The sequence below is a fragment of the Rhododendron vialii genome, chromosome 7a, assembly GCF_030253575.1.
Source record: "Rhododendron vialii isolate Sample 1 chromosome 7a, ASM3025357v1".
Taxonomy (NCBI): domain Eukaryota; kingdom Viridiplantae; phylum Streptophyta; class Magnoliopsida; order Ericales; family Ericaceae; genus Rhododendron; species Rhododendron vialii.
This window is the reverse complement of record NC_080563.1, coordinates 12,355,735-12,374,509: the sequence shown is the minus strand read 5'-3', so window position 1 is coordinate 12,374,509 and position 18,775 is coordinate 12,355,735. Positions and strand designations below refer to the sequence as shown.

The following is an 18,775-nucleotide window of genomic DNA, read 5'->3' as shown; positions in this document are numbered from 1 at the left end:
TACCCACAGCTTTTCATTTGCACAAGAATCGCGTGAGTCCCGGGCGCTAGTATATACTAACACAAAACGAGAATAACAAGACAAAATGTAATAGGAAACTATAAACCCAAGAAACGAAAACACAAGCAGTTAAATTCTTTGATCAGAGAGTCTGAGAGAGAGACGTACCAAATTTACTGATTTAGGCGTCGATCGGCTGTGAACGAGAACAAGAGAGTGGACTGTGGAGATCGGAGAATCTGGAGATCTAGAAAAAACTTAACAGTTAAAAAATGAAATCATATAAAATCTTCAAAACTGTGGAGACTGCTCAGACCGGAGAGCAGGAGAGAGAGAGAGAGAGAGAGAGAGCGAGAGAGAGAGAGAGAGACTCAGAGACGTACCACGGTCCACGGTACCAGTTACAACGGTACCAGAGTGGCAGAGTGTCGATCGGCTGCAAGATCGGGTGGAGTGGACTGTGGAGAGCAGGAGAGGAGAGGACTGGCCGGAGAATCGGAGATCTGGTCGCCGGTCGGAGAGAGTGGGGTGGGGCTGGGTGGTGTGGGGTGGGGGTGGGGGTGGCCGGGTGGGGTGGGGCTGGGTGGCGTACTGGCGTGGGGTGGGGGTGGCCGGGTGGGGTGGGCCGTGGCCCGTGGGTGTCGGGCCTGTCGGCAGAGAGGGAGATCGAGACTGAGGTCTGAGGCAGTGAGAGTCGTGAGACCAGAAGGAGAACTGGAGAAGGCAGAACTCAGCCCTAAGTGAAGACTGAAATGAGAAAAGAAATCCCTAATTTTTTGCTTTTATAGTACTTTAATAATTCGGTCGGTCGGGTGACCCGAATTACGACCATTTAAAACCCGAACCCGACCGACAAAATTATCGGATTTGTTATTTGCAACCCGAACCCGACCGAATGTCTTGTTTTAACCCGTCCGATACTGAATTTTCGGGTCGGGTCGGGTCGGGTCATCGGTCGGGTGGGTTTTTTGGACAGCCCTAATATACATGTATTAAAGTATTTTTAAGTTATTACTGTAGTACCAAAACAAAAAAGGGAAATTACTGATCCTGCTAAAAATAGATTTGGATTGTCATGAAGTTAAAACTAGAAAAAGAGAAAAAGTTACGCACAGAGTTTTTCCGGATGAGTTGGATGAGGTTTCAGCCTCTATTGTGGGATCCACCGTGCTCTCACTGCGATAAATTAAAAGTCGTTAATCTTGTAAAGTTCGCAAGATAGCGTATTCATCTCAAAAATCAACTTGATCCGACATAAATAAATGTATTAAAATTTGAATTTTGATTTATAAAATAGACGGTCATGGACATTTCAACTTAAAAACTATCGACAGAATCCAAACCGTCCGTTTTATAAACCAAAATTCCATTTTTGATATATGTATATAAATGTCTGATAAAGCTGATTTTATACGTGGATACACTATATTGTGGGTCCTACAAGATGACCGGTTCAGATTTATACAATGAAAGTACGGTAGGGCCCACAAATGGTGGTGGCGTCCGGACAAATTTATTCTCAAACAAAAATGTGGATGGATGGTGAGATGTGGATGCTATACATGTACACTCATATATTTTAGGGTGGTGATTTTTGCATTCTCCTTTCTATTATTCGCGATTCTTTTTCAAAGCTGCTACGGAAACTAATCGAGGGTTACTGGTCGTGCACCTACAGCAACGCAAGGCCCACTACAGGTTCCTCACGGATAATTCGAGCAGTTCAATAATTTTTAAAAAAATGAGTGAAATCTGAATGAAAAAATGGAAGATTGGATTGAGCTGATTTTTCACGAGCCCACTTAATTGTGTTTTTAAATTATTGAACAGCTCGGATCATCCGTGCAGGCCCGAAGCGGACCCCTATGGCCGTCAATTCCCACTATCAGTTTCCTTAGCTTTTTTTATTCTATTTTATTTTTAGTCACACGAAATTATCATTGTACCTATTCATTAGTCCACTTTTTTCACACATCCATAGGTAATGTTGTAATTTCACGTTAATAAAAATAAAAAGAGGAGTGTGAATGATAAAAAGAGGAGTGCGAAAAATTAATTTTTTTACATTTATTTATTTTGAGACCATGCATATGTATGCGATCGAATGATCGTATATACATGGGATAAAGTATTTTATTCAGAGTATCGAAATAAAGTCGATCGTATATGCATGGGATAAAGTATTTTATTGCGGAGTATAAAACAAAAAAAAGAAGGTCCTTTTTTGGTTTTGAAGAGAACAAGTGAAGGAAAATTAGGGCAAAAAAATGCTAGTGCCTCACACAAATCAGTAATGCTACACACAAAGTAAAAATGCACAGATTTGTTGTGGAGCCCACTACGGGTCTCATATAAATGATTCGAGCCGTTTATTAAATATAAAATATTTTTTCAAAAGCTTCCGCAAAAAATCAGTTCAATCCGATAATTATAAGTTCTCGATTTAATCATCTAACTCTTCATTCGAATTTCAGGATAATGAAAAGTAAGATGATTGAATCGAGCACCTATAGGAATCGAATTGAGCTTATTTTTCGTGAGACCCTTGAAAAAATATTTTACATTTAATAAACGATCGGATCGTTTGTGTGGGACCAAAATGGGCCCCACACACATATCTGTGTGGGAAAAGTCTATGCGAACAGAATTACTGCACACAAATTGACGGACACTCATGAGTGTGTGTAAATGTGTGTATGTGTTCACTTGACTGTGGTTGCAGCAATATTGGTTACAGAAGCCACAAAGGTACAAAGGTCCCACGGATACCAAAAAAGATGTTCTCCTTAGCTTTTTGTACTCTTTGGCATTTTGTCCTTATTATTTTAAAAAAAATCACGTTTATTAATTTTGTGTCAAATTTTAAGAATTATTAATTCGTTCCGCGCAAGATAAATCAGAAAAGTAAAAGACGCGGATTTTCCATGCTTTATGTAGTATATTTTTTAAAATATTTGGGTAAAAATCATAATTTTTTACACTTTTAATTCATCTTGATGAGACCACTCAATAATCCACAAAAAAAATTAACACAAAACTAACAAACGCAAAAGTAGATTGAATAAAGACAAAATTCAAAAGCCAGAATAAAAAACTCTCCAAAAACCTTAGGAGAACAATGCACCAAGTCTCTCCCCATCACACACTCATGCGTGATTCATACACGTTAAGCCTCACATAAATATGTGGTGAATAAGAGGCATATGAGTCATATGACGATGCCACGCTAAATAGTTTTTCCAAAGATATGCGGTGCCTCGCTACATAGATTTTCCATAGGCCCCGGTCAGTTGAATGAAAATCGTGGAATATGATTGAAAAATCAACTTTTGACTTTATGTGAGATAAGTTACCAAGAAACTTACTTTTCTATTGGAAAATACTTTTATGCGAAATAAATCTTGCTAAAATGAAGAAATTTCAATTTTTCTGCAAAATTTCTCTTCAAAATAACACACACCAAAAAATAGTAAATTTGGTCTTTTGTTTCTTCACCTCACTTCACTTTTCCGTGGAATTATTTGCCACGCAACATTTCTGAAGTTGGAACGAAGCCTTTTACTAATAAATTGCCTTGGGCACCACATGCACTGTGACGGTGAAATAAATTTTCCGTCACATATTTATTTTTTATATATCTGAAAAGTACTCCGTATATCAGTAATTTGCATTAAAAAAATGTTTCAGGAGGTCCTTTTCCGCAAGGTAAGAAAATGTTACTGTAATGCATAAAAAGTAGGATCAGTATTATTTTTTTTTGTTCCCCTTTGTTTTTTCAATTTTGGGGGTAATAAGTCAGGATCAGTATATTGTTATCTGTAAAACATCTATTTCTATTCGGTTTTTTTTTCCCGCATTTTTTTTTGTATATTATACATTGCCCAATGGATGGCGGTCGGAACGATGATTTTTTGAAAAAATGCTAAGTACTAGTAGTAATTATCGTGAGCCGTGGCTAATGTGCAAATGATGAACCAACATCCATAAAATAAAAGAAACAAGTAGTAGTAGCGGATGATGGATTAATGGTTCTCAAGATTTGCTCCGTTCATGTTAATGATTAACTTATGTATCATAATTTTTTGGTTTTGTCCTCATTCAAATTTTTTTTTGCATTTGTTAGTTTTACGCCAAACTTTTATGTCATATGGGTGAGTAAGGATAAGAAGAACCGAAAAAGTTAAAAATTATAACTTTTACACAAATACTTTAGAAAATATTCAAGAAAAGGTCCAAAAATTGACTTTTCGAGATTTTTTTTGGATATTTTCCAAAATACTTGTGTAAAAATCATAATTTTTTACTTTTTCGGTTCCTCTCATCCTTACTCACCCATATCATATAAAAATTTCTCGTAAAATTAACAAATGCAAAAAAATTAAATAAAAATAAAATCAAAAAATTATTCTGCATAAAATAATCACTAGCGTAAATATCGAATGTTGCGTGTCCTGAAGAAGGTTTTTTTAACCATCACATGTTTCACACCATGACACCACACAAGACAAAAGTGGTAGGGGAAGGGCATTGATGTTACGAAAACACCAGGGAATAGGGTTTTGTAGGAGTCCAACCAGATTGGGGTTGTACAGCAGGAAGGGTAAGGGCAATGTAAGTAGTAGGAGTAGGAGACTAAAGAGCAGTAGGATAGGGTAGGGTACCCTAAACTAAAGGACACAGGAAATAGGGGTTCTGTTTGGGGTTGGGTTGTGTACTTAAAATTGTGGGTGGGTATCTTTCTGGGGAGATAGCCCTGAGATCTTCTTGTCCCCACTTTTTGTACCAGTAATCCTCCACACACCCATCAATGCAAATCCATGCGCAGCAGCAAACACGACTTTTCATTTTACCAGTACCACCCCCTCTTAAATGAATTTAAATGAAAACTATTATTCAAGGGTACCCTCCTCCCCTCCTGTAACATCAAATTGTTTTTTCAAAAGTAGTAGTATAGTACGATATAGGTATAAATACTGATTCTTTTTTCTTTCTTTCTTTCTTTCTTTTTTTCGTTCAATAACTTTGTAATGCTTAATTGATGAGTGGTGTAGAAATACTTTGCCAACGTTAAGGAGCATGTTGATCACTAAAATACTATGTATATTTGCAAGGAAATTTTTGACATTTAGGGGGTGTTTCCACTAACAAAAAATTCTAAAAACTTAACGCATTTTATACCATCTTGTCTCTACTAACAAAAAAAATCTGCATTTTACCATCTTGTTTCCACTAGCAAAAAAGTTGTCAAAAAAAAAATTTGCTACAGTAACTTTGCTCACAAATCCATCAACAACTTATTTACTACCAGAAACATCTAAAAACTTCTCAACCACAAATAAAAATTTACAAAATTTTCTCTTCTGGAAACTAATTTTGTGTATTTATCTTTGTTTGCATTGCTAAATTGAGTCATGACTTTGATTATTGATTTTAAATCATTTTCCTCCCTTTTTCATTCTCAAAATCCTAGTCGTCACAAATACTTTTTCTATTCCATTTCCCTTCCCCAAGGGTTTCACTGCCCTTGTACGGCGGTGGGAGAAGAAGGTCATGGTACTAGTTCTAAACCACTTTTTCTATACTTTAGAATTTGTTTTGATTTTTCACCAGCTCTTCAGATCAACAACTTAATGTCTGATTTGCGAGGATTATAGGTCTCATTTTTGCGAGAGTAGTTTTTGTCTGTGGACGAGTATTTCATTTACAAATCAGGTTTTTTCATACTCATGGTTAGATTATTCTATACTTTATAATTTATTTTATTTTTCTCTCATTTCTTCACAATGACATTCGTGCCAACAATGGTATAACCCTCCATAATGTATTTGGTGGGGTAACTTCTTGTGACTTGTCAGATCTGTAACTTTGGGAGTTCATTGTTGTATTCATCTCTTGGTCAGAATTCATCTAATCGTTTGGGTACTTGTTGTCTCCCATTTTTTGTTAGCACTTTATTATTTTGAGAATGCTAAATCTATATATGAAATTTTGACAGAATGTTCGTTGATGCATGGGTTGGGATGCAAAGAAATCAACTGTCTTGTGGTTTTTATTTTTATTTTTACAATAATTAGATGATTAGTTTGGCTTTGTCCGAAATAGTTGTAATGAATTCCTTCATGTAAGTGTCGTTGGACTTTTATCAATAGTATATAATTTTACTTGTTAACAAGAATTTAAAAAAAAAAAAAAAACTACTAATGACTTCTTGCAGTACACATTAAGTAAATCATGACTAATCGATAATCTCCTTGAGCCACACCCTAAGCTACACACACATAGGTGATATTTATCTAATGATAGCTACCCAAGAAAGTGCTTTCAAGAGATAATCATGATCCTAATTGCTTTCTAACCTAGATATAATCTTCATCTACCAGGATGATGATACAAAATCATCAACTCAATTTGTGCACTTTTGCAAAATTCGTGACACAATACTTGTACAAAAAACAGATCCAAGATTAGTAAATAAAAATATTGGGCCCCACCACTTAGGCAACGATCAATGGAAATTGAGAAGGAATACCACATGATGGCAGCAGTCATTACCCACTCATGCATCAACTTAGGCCCATCATTGGCTGATAGACAAGGCAAAAATCCACAAGAATTAACAAATCAACTAGAAGATCTCAGGGATTCAATGCGACCTACCAAAGGAGGATATAAAAAAACGGATTTGGGAGATTTGATTTTTTCAGTATAATCCAAGTAGGCCTTAAACAATTCTACCAAAGATCTATGCCTAGTATCCAACAAAAATGTAGAAGTACCCAATTACGAGAAAATCAGCTCATTATCTTTCTTTCTTTCTTTTTTCTAGGTCTTCTCTTACCTAAGATTCAAGAATATATCGACAAAGTCTTCCGGAGTGGTGGCACGCTTGCGGTGTCATATGCCACAACATAGGTTCAAGACGTGGCACAGGTTCCAGTCGTGGTCCCCCTTTACTCATTATCAGACTTAAGTTTTGGGCAATGTCCATTTTGTGCATTTTATTGTGTAATTCAGTTCGAGTTAGGACAAATTTGTGGACCATTATTACCTGCCAGCCCAAGATTGTCAACCCCACTAACCCAGAGATGGCCCTTATCAGGAAAAAAGGAAGTATGATTATTGAGCTCTCTAAAAGAACACCAATAAAAAGAAGCATGATTACCCAGAGATGGCCCATATCAGGAAAAAAAAGAAGTATGATTATCAGTAAAACACTGGTTGTTACCATTGAGGATTTGCATGCATAATTTTGAAAAGTAAGGCCCGAAAAAGTAGACTGTATGATTTTGGGTTGTCTCGGAAAGCTAGGCCCTTAAAAGATCCCTTCCGCTTAAATTTCGAGTTGAGTTTTGTTCACCCTCCACTTAAGAAGGTGAACATTACCCTCTTTTTTATTGGTTAAAATAATGTGGATCTCACCACAAAGTGCAAAGTGTGTTTACCAAAAAGTGTATTGTATAATAAGCATGACATCACTTTGTGATGGGATCTACACCATTTCAACCAATAGGAAGGAGGGTGAACAAAATTGCACTCTTAAATTTCTCATGAAAATGTGTGCATACCATTATGCGCGATGAAAGTCACAAGAAACCAAAAGTTCAGTAGTTCACAATTCAGATCGAGGCGGCAGAAATGGAGAGAAAACAGAAATATGCTCAAGGAGTCGTATAAAGCCGAGAGAGAAATTCGCGACCGTTGCATAGGAGCATTGAAAAGGGGTTGCATAGCTTCAAACCAATAGACACCAAAAGTGTTCCTAGAATGAGTTCATATTAACATCCAATCTTCCAAGAAAGAGGCAAAATATTCAATGCGAGCACAAATTAGAATAAGGAACATCGAAGGCAGCAATTAGCCTTCTAGATTGCTGAAATATGAAAACAAAAACATGAAAACTGTAGAATCGTTTTAGCTTCAGCATTCATCGTAACTGCATCCAAGTTACTTCCAAGAAGACAATGAATAAATATAGCTGTCATAATAACTCGTCTAGTATCAGATAGAATCTACTTGCAAAGTCGCTGCTAATAACTCTCAATGATTTGTCATGAATAATATCGCCTTGCCACATAAGTGAGTCTCGACCTCCGGCTTTTGACAGGTGCAGACAAGTTTCCACCTATATTAGCCATCTTGGATCTCATTCTTTTGTACTCTCTTGACCTAATTACCGCTTGCATGACACTTACATCCTCGCGGATCTCATGGCTTGAAAGAGACGCTAGACTGGGAAGCACGTCTCTATGAAAATCTTTTAGCCTCCTCCCTCTTTTCAACTTAATTCCAAAATCCTTTTTATCCATTTCGTTTACTTCGAAGTGTTTTGATGAAACACAATAGTCCTCGGCGCTGTTTTCCGTTAGTTTCAGCACAATTGACTCGTAAGAATCTATGGAATGTTGCGGCATATCCCTCTCTTCACCTTCATTCCCATTTGATCCTGCCTTGGCACTGCAATCTTGATCACTAGTTGAACTTTTCATTGAGAAATGGATAAGAGATTCAGCTGCATTTTGGATCAGAATATCTTCTGCTGCTGATTCCTCTTTCTTCTCGTTGCAGCATTGATGTTTCAGTTCACTGCTGTCAGATGATCTTAAGTCCTGCTCACCTGATTCAGACGACTGAGATCTTCGGTACTGATTCAAAAGTGAAATATTTGATCCTTCAAAATCAGTTCCAGATTGCATGGTCTTTGCGCCACTTGAACTATCATTAGTAATGCAATCAAAGATGCATGAAGAAAGAGATTTTTTGGTATTTGCATCTTCAACGCTACTTCCATATGTACATGAACTAGGAAGCACTATGTCTTCACGTATCTCAGTTACTTCTTCTGTTATAACATTTGTGTAATTTCTTTTTGGAAATTTCAACAGTGAGTCTGTATTTCCAATCTCATTGTTCCTATGGTCACAGTTAAGGTACTCACAATTTTCTGATGTTGGTTCTGACATGGACTTGAGAGCTATAGAGCAAGCTTCAGTTCGATTTATTCCTTTAATTGGGGCACAATCAGCCCAGAATTCTGAATGACTGTTTCTGCTCACAGGAACAAGCAAGGTGGGATTGGCAGCAATATCTTGCTCTAGAATAGTGGAAGACTCATTGAGGCAATTAACATTTGGCTTTCCCCAATTAGTTGCAGCAGGACAAGTGTTCTCACACAACTTGCCAATTAGTCCATCAAAAGCACCTGATGGGCCATCCATTGAAAGACATGAAGATGCCACCACAGAATCATCCAAGTAAGGGGAGTCATCAAGCTGAACTATGTTAAGGTCCAAGTCGAATGCTTTAGAACAAGTTAACGGTGTCCTTATGCTGTTGTGTGCAACATCAACATTTCGTTCTTTTAATCCTGCTCAGAGAACAAAACAAAAACATAACTTGATCAGTAACCAAGCATAATCTTTATTTGCATTTTGCACGACGCAATTATACATCTTTATGCTGGAAGCATTTGAATATATCAAACCTTGATTGAAGGAGTCTTGTCCCTCACAGCTTTCACTACTATCTACAGTAGAGCAACTCAATGTAAGCCCAGAAGATAAATCTTTCTTCATACTAGTTTTTCTGGAGACATGGTTTGACTCGACAGGAACTCGCAAGTTATGCTTATCTTTAGTGATCGGTGCAGCACAGCATGGAGTTGATAAAGATTCGGAGTCCGTACAGGATGCCATATTGGCTGATTCCTCCAAGTTAATAACATGATGGGAGGTGGACTGTTTTTTTTTCTCATGCCAAGTACTGTTGTTGATGCCCACTTTTCCAGTGTCCCCTCCAAAGCTCAGGGTGAGTTTCACCTCCTCCAAAAAAGATACAGTATTGTCATCAAATGGATGGTTTGATTCTGTGGATTTCCTCAAATTCCAAACATTTCTTTCCTGTAAAAGGTCCATGCCAACGTGATTGACAAGCTGATCACCGGGAAGTTGAAGATCAAAAGACCTCTGCTGAAGTCTAGAGTAGTCACTATTCTCTCCAAGAAAATCCTTGCTTGCATATCGTGTTGATTCCAGCTGAATAGCAAGTTAAACACAATATCAGAAACTACACGTGTTGATTGGTTGTACGTAAGAATTACACCCCTAATAAACTAGTAACGTATCTAACTGCACCATGCTTATAACGGGAGTGAGTTGCATGACATTATGTACATCAAATCCAGCAAAGCGAAAGCCGCTCATATCCCATTTTGATATCTAGTCCTTAGGTCCCATTTGGACCTAGAGTCCACTAGATATGGTCAAGGCCAACTTCTCTAAGCCATACCAATTAACATGAATCCATAAGGAAGTATAGTCCCAAAACAGCAGGAAGCATTCCACATTGTAACCACACTTCAATTATCAAAAGAACATCCCCACAGAAATAACTAGGGAAAGAGAACCAGGCAAAAGATTCCATTCATTGCATCGTAGTAAATTAGAAGTTATGGTAATTTACAGTGGGACTACTGCAAAATGAGAAGTCACACCATGGAACTGTTGGAAAATGATTTATCTTCTGGCTGAGCTGAATATCGTATAGGATTGGTGAATGGACCTAAGGTTGATTCTGTGCTCATTTTCCACAAATTGTATCCATTGAGCTCTTTCCAAATGGAGTCCTCCATCAAGGATTTTTGCATCCTATGAAGACGGTGGAGTTCGTGGACCTGAATGAAAATAAGTAGCACAAAAATCAATGCGTAAATATAGCACAAAATCCATGCTTTATTCATGAATAGTCTACACTTTATCATTCAGCAGAAGCAATATTTTGGAAGAGATATCTAAGACCAGCAAGATAAAAAGCCTTCTGATTTTACCCCACTGGCTCTAGAGATAGCCCAACAAAGAGCCAAAGGCCTTGGTCCAATTTAAAGGAGGCCCTTTAGAATAAAAAATAAAAATCAAGAAGACGAAACGTTGCCAATTGGTGACGCAAAAAGGCTTCATGAAGTTGAATGGAAATTAAAAATTATGGGGAAACCGTCCACAAACCTGCTTTCTGAATATAACCTCCTGGCTGAGCATTGTCTGCTTTAAAACCTCTTTTAGAGAACTGGCATATCCCGGCATTGAGTTCAAATTGAAATCTTCTATAATTGACATTTTGGTACCCAACTCCCCGTGAAAATTGGAATTTATCACCACCAAATATTAATCCTTCATCCTTGGGAGTAACAGGACCTTCAACACTGTGCTGTAGGCCCTGTCCCTGCGCTAAATTTCCCAGGGAAAGCCAGTTATGAGAAAGAAAATGTCAATAAACTTGAGATCCTATTGGATTTGGATCTAATCTATTAGATGCTTAACAAAGCATTGTAAAAGATTTCCTATCACATCAACAGATTTAGAATCAACAAATGGCATGTAGTTCAGTACAAAAGATACATCATTTGGATAACTGGAGGTCTAATTAACCTAAAGCTACAAAAACATTTTCATGTTTTTCATGGCTGGATTTCCTTTCGGGTGTCGTCCGTTGATTTATAGAAAACATATAGTTTTCTTATGCAACTTGTGTATTCATCAACTTTCATTTACTTCTCACCAAAAATTGTACTAATTGGTCAAAACCCAAACTAAACGCCTCTAGAAGTTGACCCCCATCCTTATTGTGTTTTGGCCACCACCTTTACAACAATCATTTTAGTAAAATCAGAAAAGACTAAAAAAATAAACACTGAACATTCAGCCGGCAGACAAAAGATAAGAAAATGTTATATTCCTTCTTACCAGTATTAGCAGCATTTGTTGGCACAATCACACCCAACAAGAAGACCTAATGTGATTATGACTCATTGAAAATACCAACAGTGACATTTTGAACTAATGAGCTAAAAAGACGAGAGTTTGTGGTTTGAAACAAGAGGATCCATAATTTTGTTAGCGCATCATCGACTTGTCAATTTTATTCCCAAATGAGCGTAAAACAGTACTTGTAAACGTATGTTCAAAAAGTTCAACCTATTTTTTTCAATTAAATTGTCTAGCTTTTCTTCTGCAAAGTTGTGTCTAGCATAAACATCTATTTTGAAGACTACGAGATAACTCGAAAAACAAGGCCAAGCACATGAAAACCCTTTCTCGGTTCTGTTACCAATAATAAATAAAGGAAGAGGATAAAATAAAAGACTAAAAGCAATTCCTAGTAAAATGGTTGTCTTTACCAAATGATAAATCTTGAGTTTATAGGTCCAAATTTCATTACTTCTTGTATGTATGATCCCTATGCCTGTAGACAAAATGAAGACTTGGACTGGCCTGAGAATGCAAATCTTAGGTCTTTGACAACGTTTTGTTTACCGTTTTCTGTTTTTACACGGTTGCAATTCTGATCAGCAATTTGGGATCGGTCAATCTAAAGACATGGTCAAAAGGCTCGAAATGGCTTCAAAATCTCGTAAACTATCTGTGAATCTTTCTTCCCATTTGTTCAGCCTAACAAGCTCCATTTGAAAAATAGAAGACCAATTGCAACGGAAGTAAACACCGTTTGTCGCCAATCCGGGACTAGAATTCCATGACTGTAAATGGGTTCTCTGTATGACTAAACAGTACCTCAAATAGGAACAAAAGATTGTACAAACTACAGAGACAGAACCGGGTTGGCCGGGTGGTCTTGAGTTGAACCTTAGGAGTTTGCTCCTTGCTAAGGATTGAAAGGATTGAAATAGCTGTGGGAGAAATAGCTGTGGAAGGGACTATAAAGAAGGGACTATAAAAAATAATCTGAGATGCCCACAAACTGGCCGGGCACCCTCCATCACCCACAAAAAACTACAGAGACAGTATGTGGACCTAGCATGTCCTATGCACCTTATTTTCGGGAGACTTTTGCTCTCGGATCTGTAAATCGAAATTTGTGCCTTCGTTTGGGAAAGGAAATAAATGAGATACTAAGAAACATTGATTTTACGTTGTTTGGCTGGCGAGAAAGCTGAGGAAAAGAAAAGAGCACAGATTTTGGATTCTGCTTTTGGGCTTTTTAGAAAGAGGGGAAAAAAAAAAAACCCCCCCCAAACTCGGTTCCCTCGTGTCAAACACGGACAAAATTCTAAATTTCAGAAATTACTTTTCTTTCTTCCTCGCATTTTCTCGGAAACCAAACGGTGGTCTTAACCCATTTGTCGGGTTCATTACCCAGATAAGTTGTACCTATAATCAGCATAATCCGATGATAAAAATCACAAAAAATGAAGAAAAAGAAAAAAGAAAAAAAGAATAGGCCGTTGCTTCAGTCCGACGAAATGTGCATATACAGACATACACCGACACATACACAACATGCTAGTAATATACATACAGAGAGAGAGAGAGAGAGAGAGAGAGAGAGAGAGAGTACCAGGAGGGAGGGAGGGAGAGAGAGAAAGAGATGAAGCATTAACCCATCAAGAATAAGCTGTTGCTTCCGGAGGCTACTGCTTTATGATAACTGATGAAGATGGGAAACTGAGGAGCGATTGGTATCATTATCACAGTGGTCATTTTTGCGCGATCCAAGAGGATCCTTGTAAATGCTTTCAACTTCCAAGATTGTATATATGCAAACATATGCATACACAGAGAGAGAGAGAGAGAGAGAGAGAATCAGATTTCTGGGACGGCTGCAAGTGACAACAGAGATATGAGCAGGGAACGGGACTGGAGTACTACTCTTTTTCTTTTCTTTTTTCTAAAAAGCGATACTCTTTCTGTTGGTGGAAGTATTATTACTAATGTGCGCAGTAGGGTGTGTACACCACGCCTATTATGATTTTTATGATGTTGAGAGCTGTGTTTTGTTTCTTTTTTTTGGGTGTGTGGTCCATAAGGGGTTTTTTTTTATTTATAAATGCATCGGCAAAAAGTTTAGGTAAGCAACGATTGAAACACAACAGTTCACAATTCCTCGTATACATGTGAGGCTCATACATAGCAGTGCGTGTGGGCCTTACATATATGTGAGCAGGGCCGGCTCATAAGTTTTGGAGGTCGGAAGCGAATCTCTTGAATGAGGTCACCCTATATTTTTCATACAAAAATGATCTACAAAGAGTCATAAAAAAAAAATCAATACAAAAGATTTACTATTACAAAATAGAAGCATATAATTATCCCCAAAAAAAATGCAACTATTACAATACCTCAAAATCTATCATTTGAAAATTATTATTTTCGCACTTTTTGCTGCAAACGCACTGATTAAGTCTCCATAGTCAAGCTGCTTCACCAACTCCTTCTCGATAGACAACATAGCCAATCCATTTAAACTTACTTGGTAGAGGTGGAGAGTTGGAAATAGTAAAAGAGAGGCCTCAAGTAATTCCGTGTGCAAGTATTTTCCGTCCACAGTCGTTGGTTGTTGTCTTCCCTCCCCTTCGACTCCTCAAGCATGAAGCGTTTCTAGTTCCTGCCGTACTTACTCCTTATGATCAGCTATATCTTCTTTTTCTTTTTTGATCTTTTTTGATTGGCTATATCTTCCTTGCTAGTTCCTGCCGACCCTTAAGTTATTTTCTTTTTCTTTTTCTTTTTTTAATGCATTAGTGTTTCTAATGAATAATTCCACGATTTGGGCTTATTTTGTGGCTCCTAAATTTCAATTGGGCCTATTTTGTGGCTTCTAAATTTCAATTAGGCCTATTTTGTGTAAAGAAGTCTAGTGCAATTTTTTGTGGACCATATATATATATAGAAATCCTAAAAATTTGGAGGCCCTCGTTTTTAATTTTTTTCGGAGGCCCGAAGCGCTCGCTTCCCTCGCCTTGGCTATAAGCCGGCTCTGTATGTGAGGGGTTGGAGATAGTGTTGTACAATCCAAACACAATATCATTTAGTCAACCATAATAAAATCGTATAAAATTAAAGTATGCATTACTAATTAAAAAGTTTATAATGCATACTTTAATTTAAATAAGGTAAAAATGAGCACAAAATCTCAGACAAAGTTTTTAAAAGTATGTTTTAAATGATTATCAACAAATTTCAGAATGATCGAACTACTTTTGTTAATGACTTTATTTTACAATATTTCTCCTAAATGGTTAAAAATAAAGAGAAAACATCTCGTAACTAATTCTGTGTGTATTTTCGAAATATATACAAGTGTATGGGTTAAGCACACTTCAAAATTAGGCTAATTTATACATAAATATTTTAATTTCGAGTTGAGACACGCGCCCTCGCATGGATCCATCCCTCATGGCCCACATTGCTGTAGCATTAGTCTGCATCGGGGTTGTTAACCACGTACCGAACAGTCTACCATTTTCTCTGTTGAAACAACACTTATCGGTACGTGCCTTGGTACCGTTTTGCATTTACAGTTGAATTTATAGTTAGTAGAGAAGCAAATAAAATTATAACCCTTCGATATATCTTAACATTAGTTTTACGAGCAAACTAACATGATTAATTTACGTTTGACCAAAAAACAAAACTAACATGATTAATATGGACAAACATGTTTTGTTTAGGGAAAATGCTAAAAACTGGTCAGCGGGTTGTCATTAAAGTTTAAAAAATGTATTGAAAAGTGTATGTAAGTGTGTGAAAATGTATTGAAAAGCGTAAAAAGTGTATTGAAGTGTCTTTTTTCTTTTTCTTTGTTTATTGACAGTCCACTACTGTTAATAGTTCGACCGTTTGTTTAATTATCTTAAAATTCTAAGTTTTTTTCAAGAAAAAAAAATTAGTATTATTATTTTGGTTGAAATTCTAATATATTGGTCATTATAAAGCACCAATCTATGTGTTTTATTTACTATCGGTATCAGGACTGACTCAAAATATTTGGATGTCCTAGATCAAGTAGTGGAATAATGTCCTACATAAGTTTTTTAATTTAAAAATAATAAACAAAAATGTGGAGGCCCAGACAGCGGCCCAAGATATTTGGATGTCCAAGTGGTGGAATAATACTCTATATAAATTTTCTAATTTAAAATTTTAAACAGAATTGTAAAGGCTCAAGACAGCGACCTCTTGGACTTTGCCCGTGGACCGGCCCTGGTCTGTATAGTACCTTGGACCTTGCCCTAGTACCGTGATTGACAACACAACTTTACATAACTGCTTTGCACAACTCAAAGGAGTACGTGTCAAAAAAAAAAAACTCAAAGGAGTAAAGTACAAAAAAACGCCTATTAATTTGTCATCAGTAAATTAAACTACAATTTTCAGCACTTGACTCATTTACTAAATGCAATAATTAAGGCCTTCTGAAGGTTGCTTTTCCTCACCTAGCTCACATAGATCCTGTTTCGCTACGGTTTTTATTTTTTAAGTACTTATTTTTTATTTTACGAGACAGGTCATTCTTTCACAATGCATCACCTTTTGTTCAAAGAATAAGTATTTATTTAAAAAATTTAAATAAATACTTATTTCCCTTAGTGAAAACGGGACCTATAATCTTTCGCTAGAAGTTTACATCTCGCTCTTAATTCACACTTTATGTTCTTGTCTTTATTCCTTACTCTCACGAATTATAGTAATTAGGATTGTTTTTACACTCTCATCCTTACTTTCCCTCACGCTTGTGCTCATACGTGCACATTATGTGACTTAGGTTCTATGGTCATAATGTTAGTTCACGCGTTGTTAAGGGAATTAAATTGATTTGGCCAACTAAATTCTCAAATCGAATCTATTACTCTATTTCAATACAACTTTGCTACTATCACATACACATACAAATTCTTATACACACACTCACAAAGTGGGTGGACCCACACCACACTCGACCCATATACAAACATTTTATACACACAAACCCACAATGACTATCGTGGAACCACAATATAAGTTCGTGATTTAACTATAATACATCAATAAAACACCAGCACTCTACATCATTTATAAAATAATTTTGTTTCTGCCGTATGTATTTCTTCACCTTCATTGTTTTGTTTATTCAAAATTTAAGTAAAGTTGTAGAATTATATTTTATTTCTTAATATCTATTTATTTTTTTCGCACTAGAAAAAGAAAAAGACAATTTTGTAAAACACATGTATAATTACCCTCAAAAAATGTATCTGAATATCGGAGGAGTGTAAAAATCAATTCCTCTTCTTATTTTGTTTTGCCCGTAGTGGAAACATTTATAATTACTATGTAGTATGACTTTTTCAGTCGTTTTTTTTTTTCCCCGTGTGTGTTTGTTTTCATGTATTTTTTTGGGCTGGTGGATGGGATAGGTGCTTTGCTTTCAATTGGGTGGGGGGTGGGACCAATATTGGCCTTTTCATCAACGACGAGAGCTCACCATTTTCTATTACTGTAGCAAAATAAAGAGTAGATTCCAATGTCTCTTGTTCAGATCTCCATGCCAGTATACTTGTTCGGAGGAGGCCCGAAGGAGGAGGTGATTTTCCATTAAGACTGGCTCACATTTTTTTTATTTCGTTAAAAGTCCCTGTCATTTTTTACGATGAATTGGCTTCTTGAATTCCTTAATAATAAACATATTTTTCTCAAAATTTTACGTGTGTTTTAACTAAACTAGAGGTCGGAGTACACGCGATGCGTGTGTGAGTCATTTTGATCAAACATTCGATTTTGATAAGTCGGAAATTATTGTGCATATTTGATTGTGTCCTGGGCCTCGAATAATATCATATGTTGTATCGTTTGTCTAAACCTTCAACTGATAGCAAATTAAACTCCATCACGAATCTATTTAATGATTTGAGTTGTTCATCTTTTTGACATTGTTGTGTGAATTATTTTATGTTTAAGAAATAAATTTGATTGAACATTGGACAAATGGGACAAATACTCGATCAAATCATGTTTATTATTGTTTTGGAATAATTTACAGTCAGACTTTGATCTTAAAAATTATTCTTAAGACAAATATTAGTAGTTCAAATGTGTTATAAATGTCGGTTTAGTATTGTTTTTTTTTTAATATGAATGACGCAAGTATCAATATCTATGTAGTGGGTCCCGGAGTGAGCTTCAGGCCTGGCGAATGGACAGCCCACAACTCAGTTAGCGCGTGGGTCGAATTGAATCACAATAGGCGGGTCTGACAGCTTATATGGGCTTAGAGGCCCATAAACTCGTGAGTCCGAGTTCGTGAAGTGGTGGGTGGGGTGGTGTTTGATCTGGTCCTCTCAAAACAAACTGGGAAAATGATGGCTCATGGCGTGTATTGATAATTAATACCAGCCAAGTACATACTGAGAATATTTGTTAATACTGAAAATGTCATTAACGGGCATTAATTATCAAAACACGTCATGGACCGTCATTTTCCCAAACAAATTTCGGACTTGAATATGGACTTGAGCTTCTCTTTCTGACATAGATTTGCCAGGCAAGGAACCACCATTAGTGCTTGATCGACCAGTGACGACCGGGAGGCACTCTGATAATTAAGGAAGTCCTTGCTCGAATAGAGAAAAGTAGATAGCTCTTCGGTGGATAGTAACGACGTACCTCTTTTTGGGTATGAAGTTGTATTTTATGTAGAGTGACTTAGCTTAGACTTCAAGAAAGCTCGTACTAGCACTAACCGCTTCATGGTGTTACACCATGCAGGACACACCGAGTGCCATGTGACGGTCACGTGACCAAATTGATCCTCCAGTAACTATCTTGATTCGGGTAGAACTTTCTGCAGTCGAGTTCGGCCTGACCCAATTTTGCGGATCGAAGCTCTGGGGCTTACGCGAGATACGCTCATCTCCATCCTTGCCCAACGCATACAATTTAGCCCAAGCGCTCAACCCATGAGGATGCTAATCTAAGCATGTCCCGCTATGGAGTGTTTGGCTCAATTGGCA

The 18,775-nt window shown here is 36.9% G+C and overlaps 2 protein-coding genes across 3 annotated transcripts; both read right to left on the bottom strand.

Moving 5' to 3' along the window:
* Positions 1 to 173: 173 nt before the first annotated feature.
* Positions 174 to 5,552, bottom strand: LOC131332662 (putative uncharacterized protein YHR217C). The gene is made up of 3 exons (XM_058366961.1): positions 5,484 to 5,552; positions 384 to 768; positions 174 to 247 (listed from the first exon to the last, which is right to left on the bottom strand). The coding sequence occupies exons 1-3, from the start codon at positions 5,550 to 5,552 to the stop codon at positions 174 to 176; spliced, it is 528 nt and encodes a 175-aa protein (XP_058222944.1).
* A 2,327-nt stretch (positions 5,553 to 7,879) lies between these two features.
* LOC131333668 (uncharacterized) lies at positions 7,880 to 13,645 on the bottom strand. 2 transcript variants are annotated; one of them, XM_058368305.1, is made up of 5 exons: positions 13,345 to 13,645; positions 10,998 to 11,214; positions 10,490 to 10,669; positions 9,482 to 10,031; positions 7,880 to 9,364 (listed from the first exon to the last, which is right to left on the bottom strand). In XM_058368305.1, the coding sequence occupies exons 2-5, from the start codon at positions 11,106 to 11,108 to the stop codon at positions 8,049 to 8,051; spliced, it is 2,157 nt and encodes a 718-aa protein (XP_058224288.1). In that variant the 5' UTR covers positions 11,109 to 11,214; positions 13,345 to 13,645; the 3' UTR covers positions 7,880 to 8,048. The 2 variants fall into 2 exon arrangements, with proteins under 2 accessions (XP_058224288.1, XP_058224287.1); XM_058368304.1 differs by having other exon boundaries at positions 10,998 to 11,219; positions 13,345 to 13,644.
* Between the last annotated feature and the right edge of the window lie 5,130 nt (positions 13,646 to 18,775).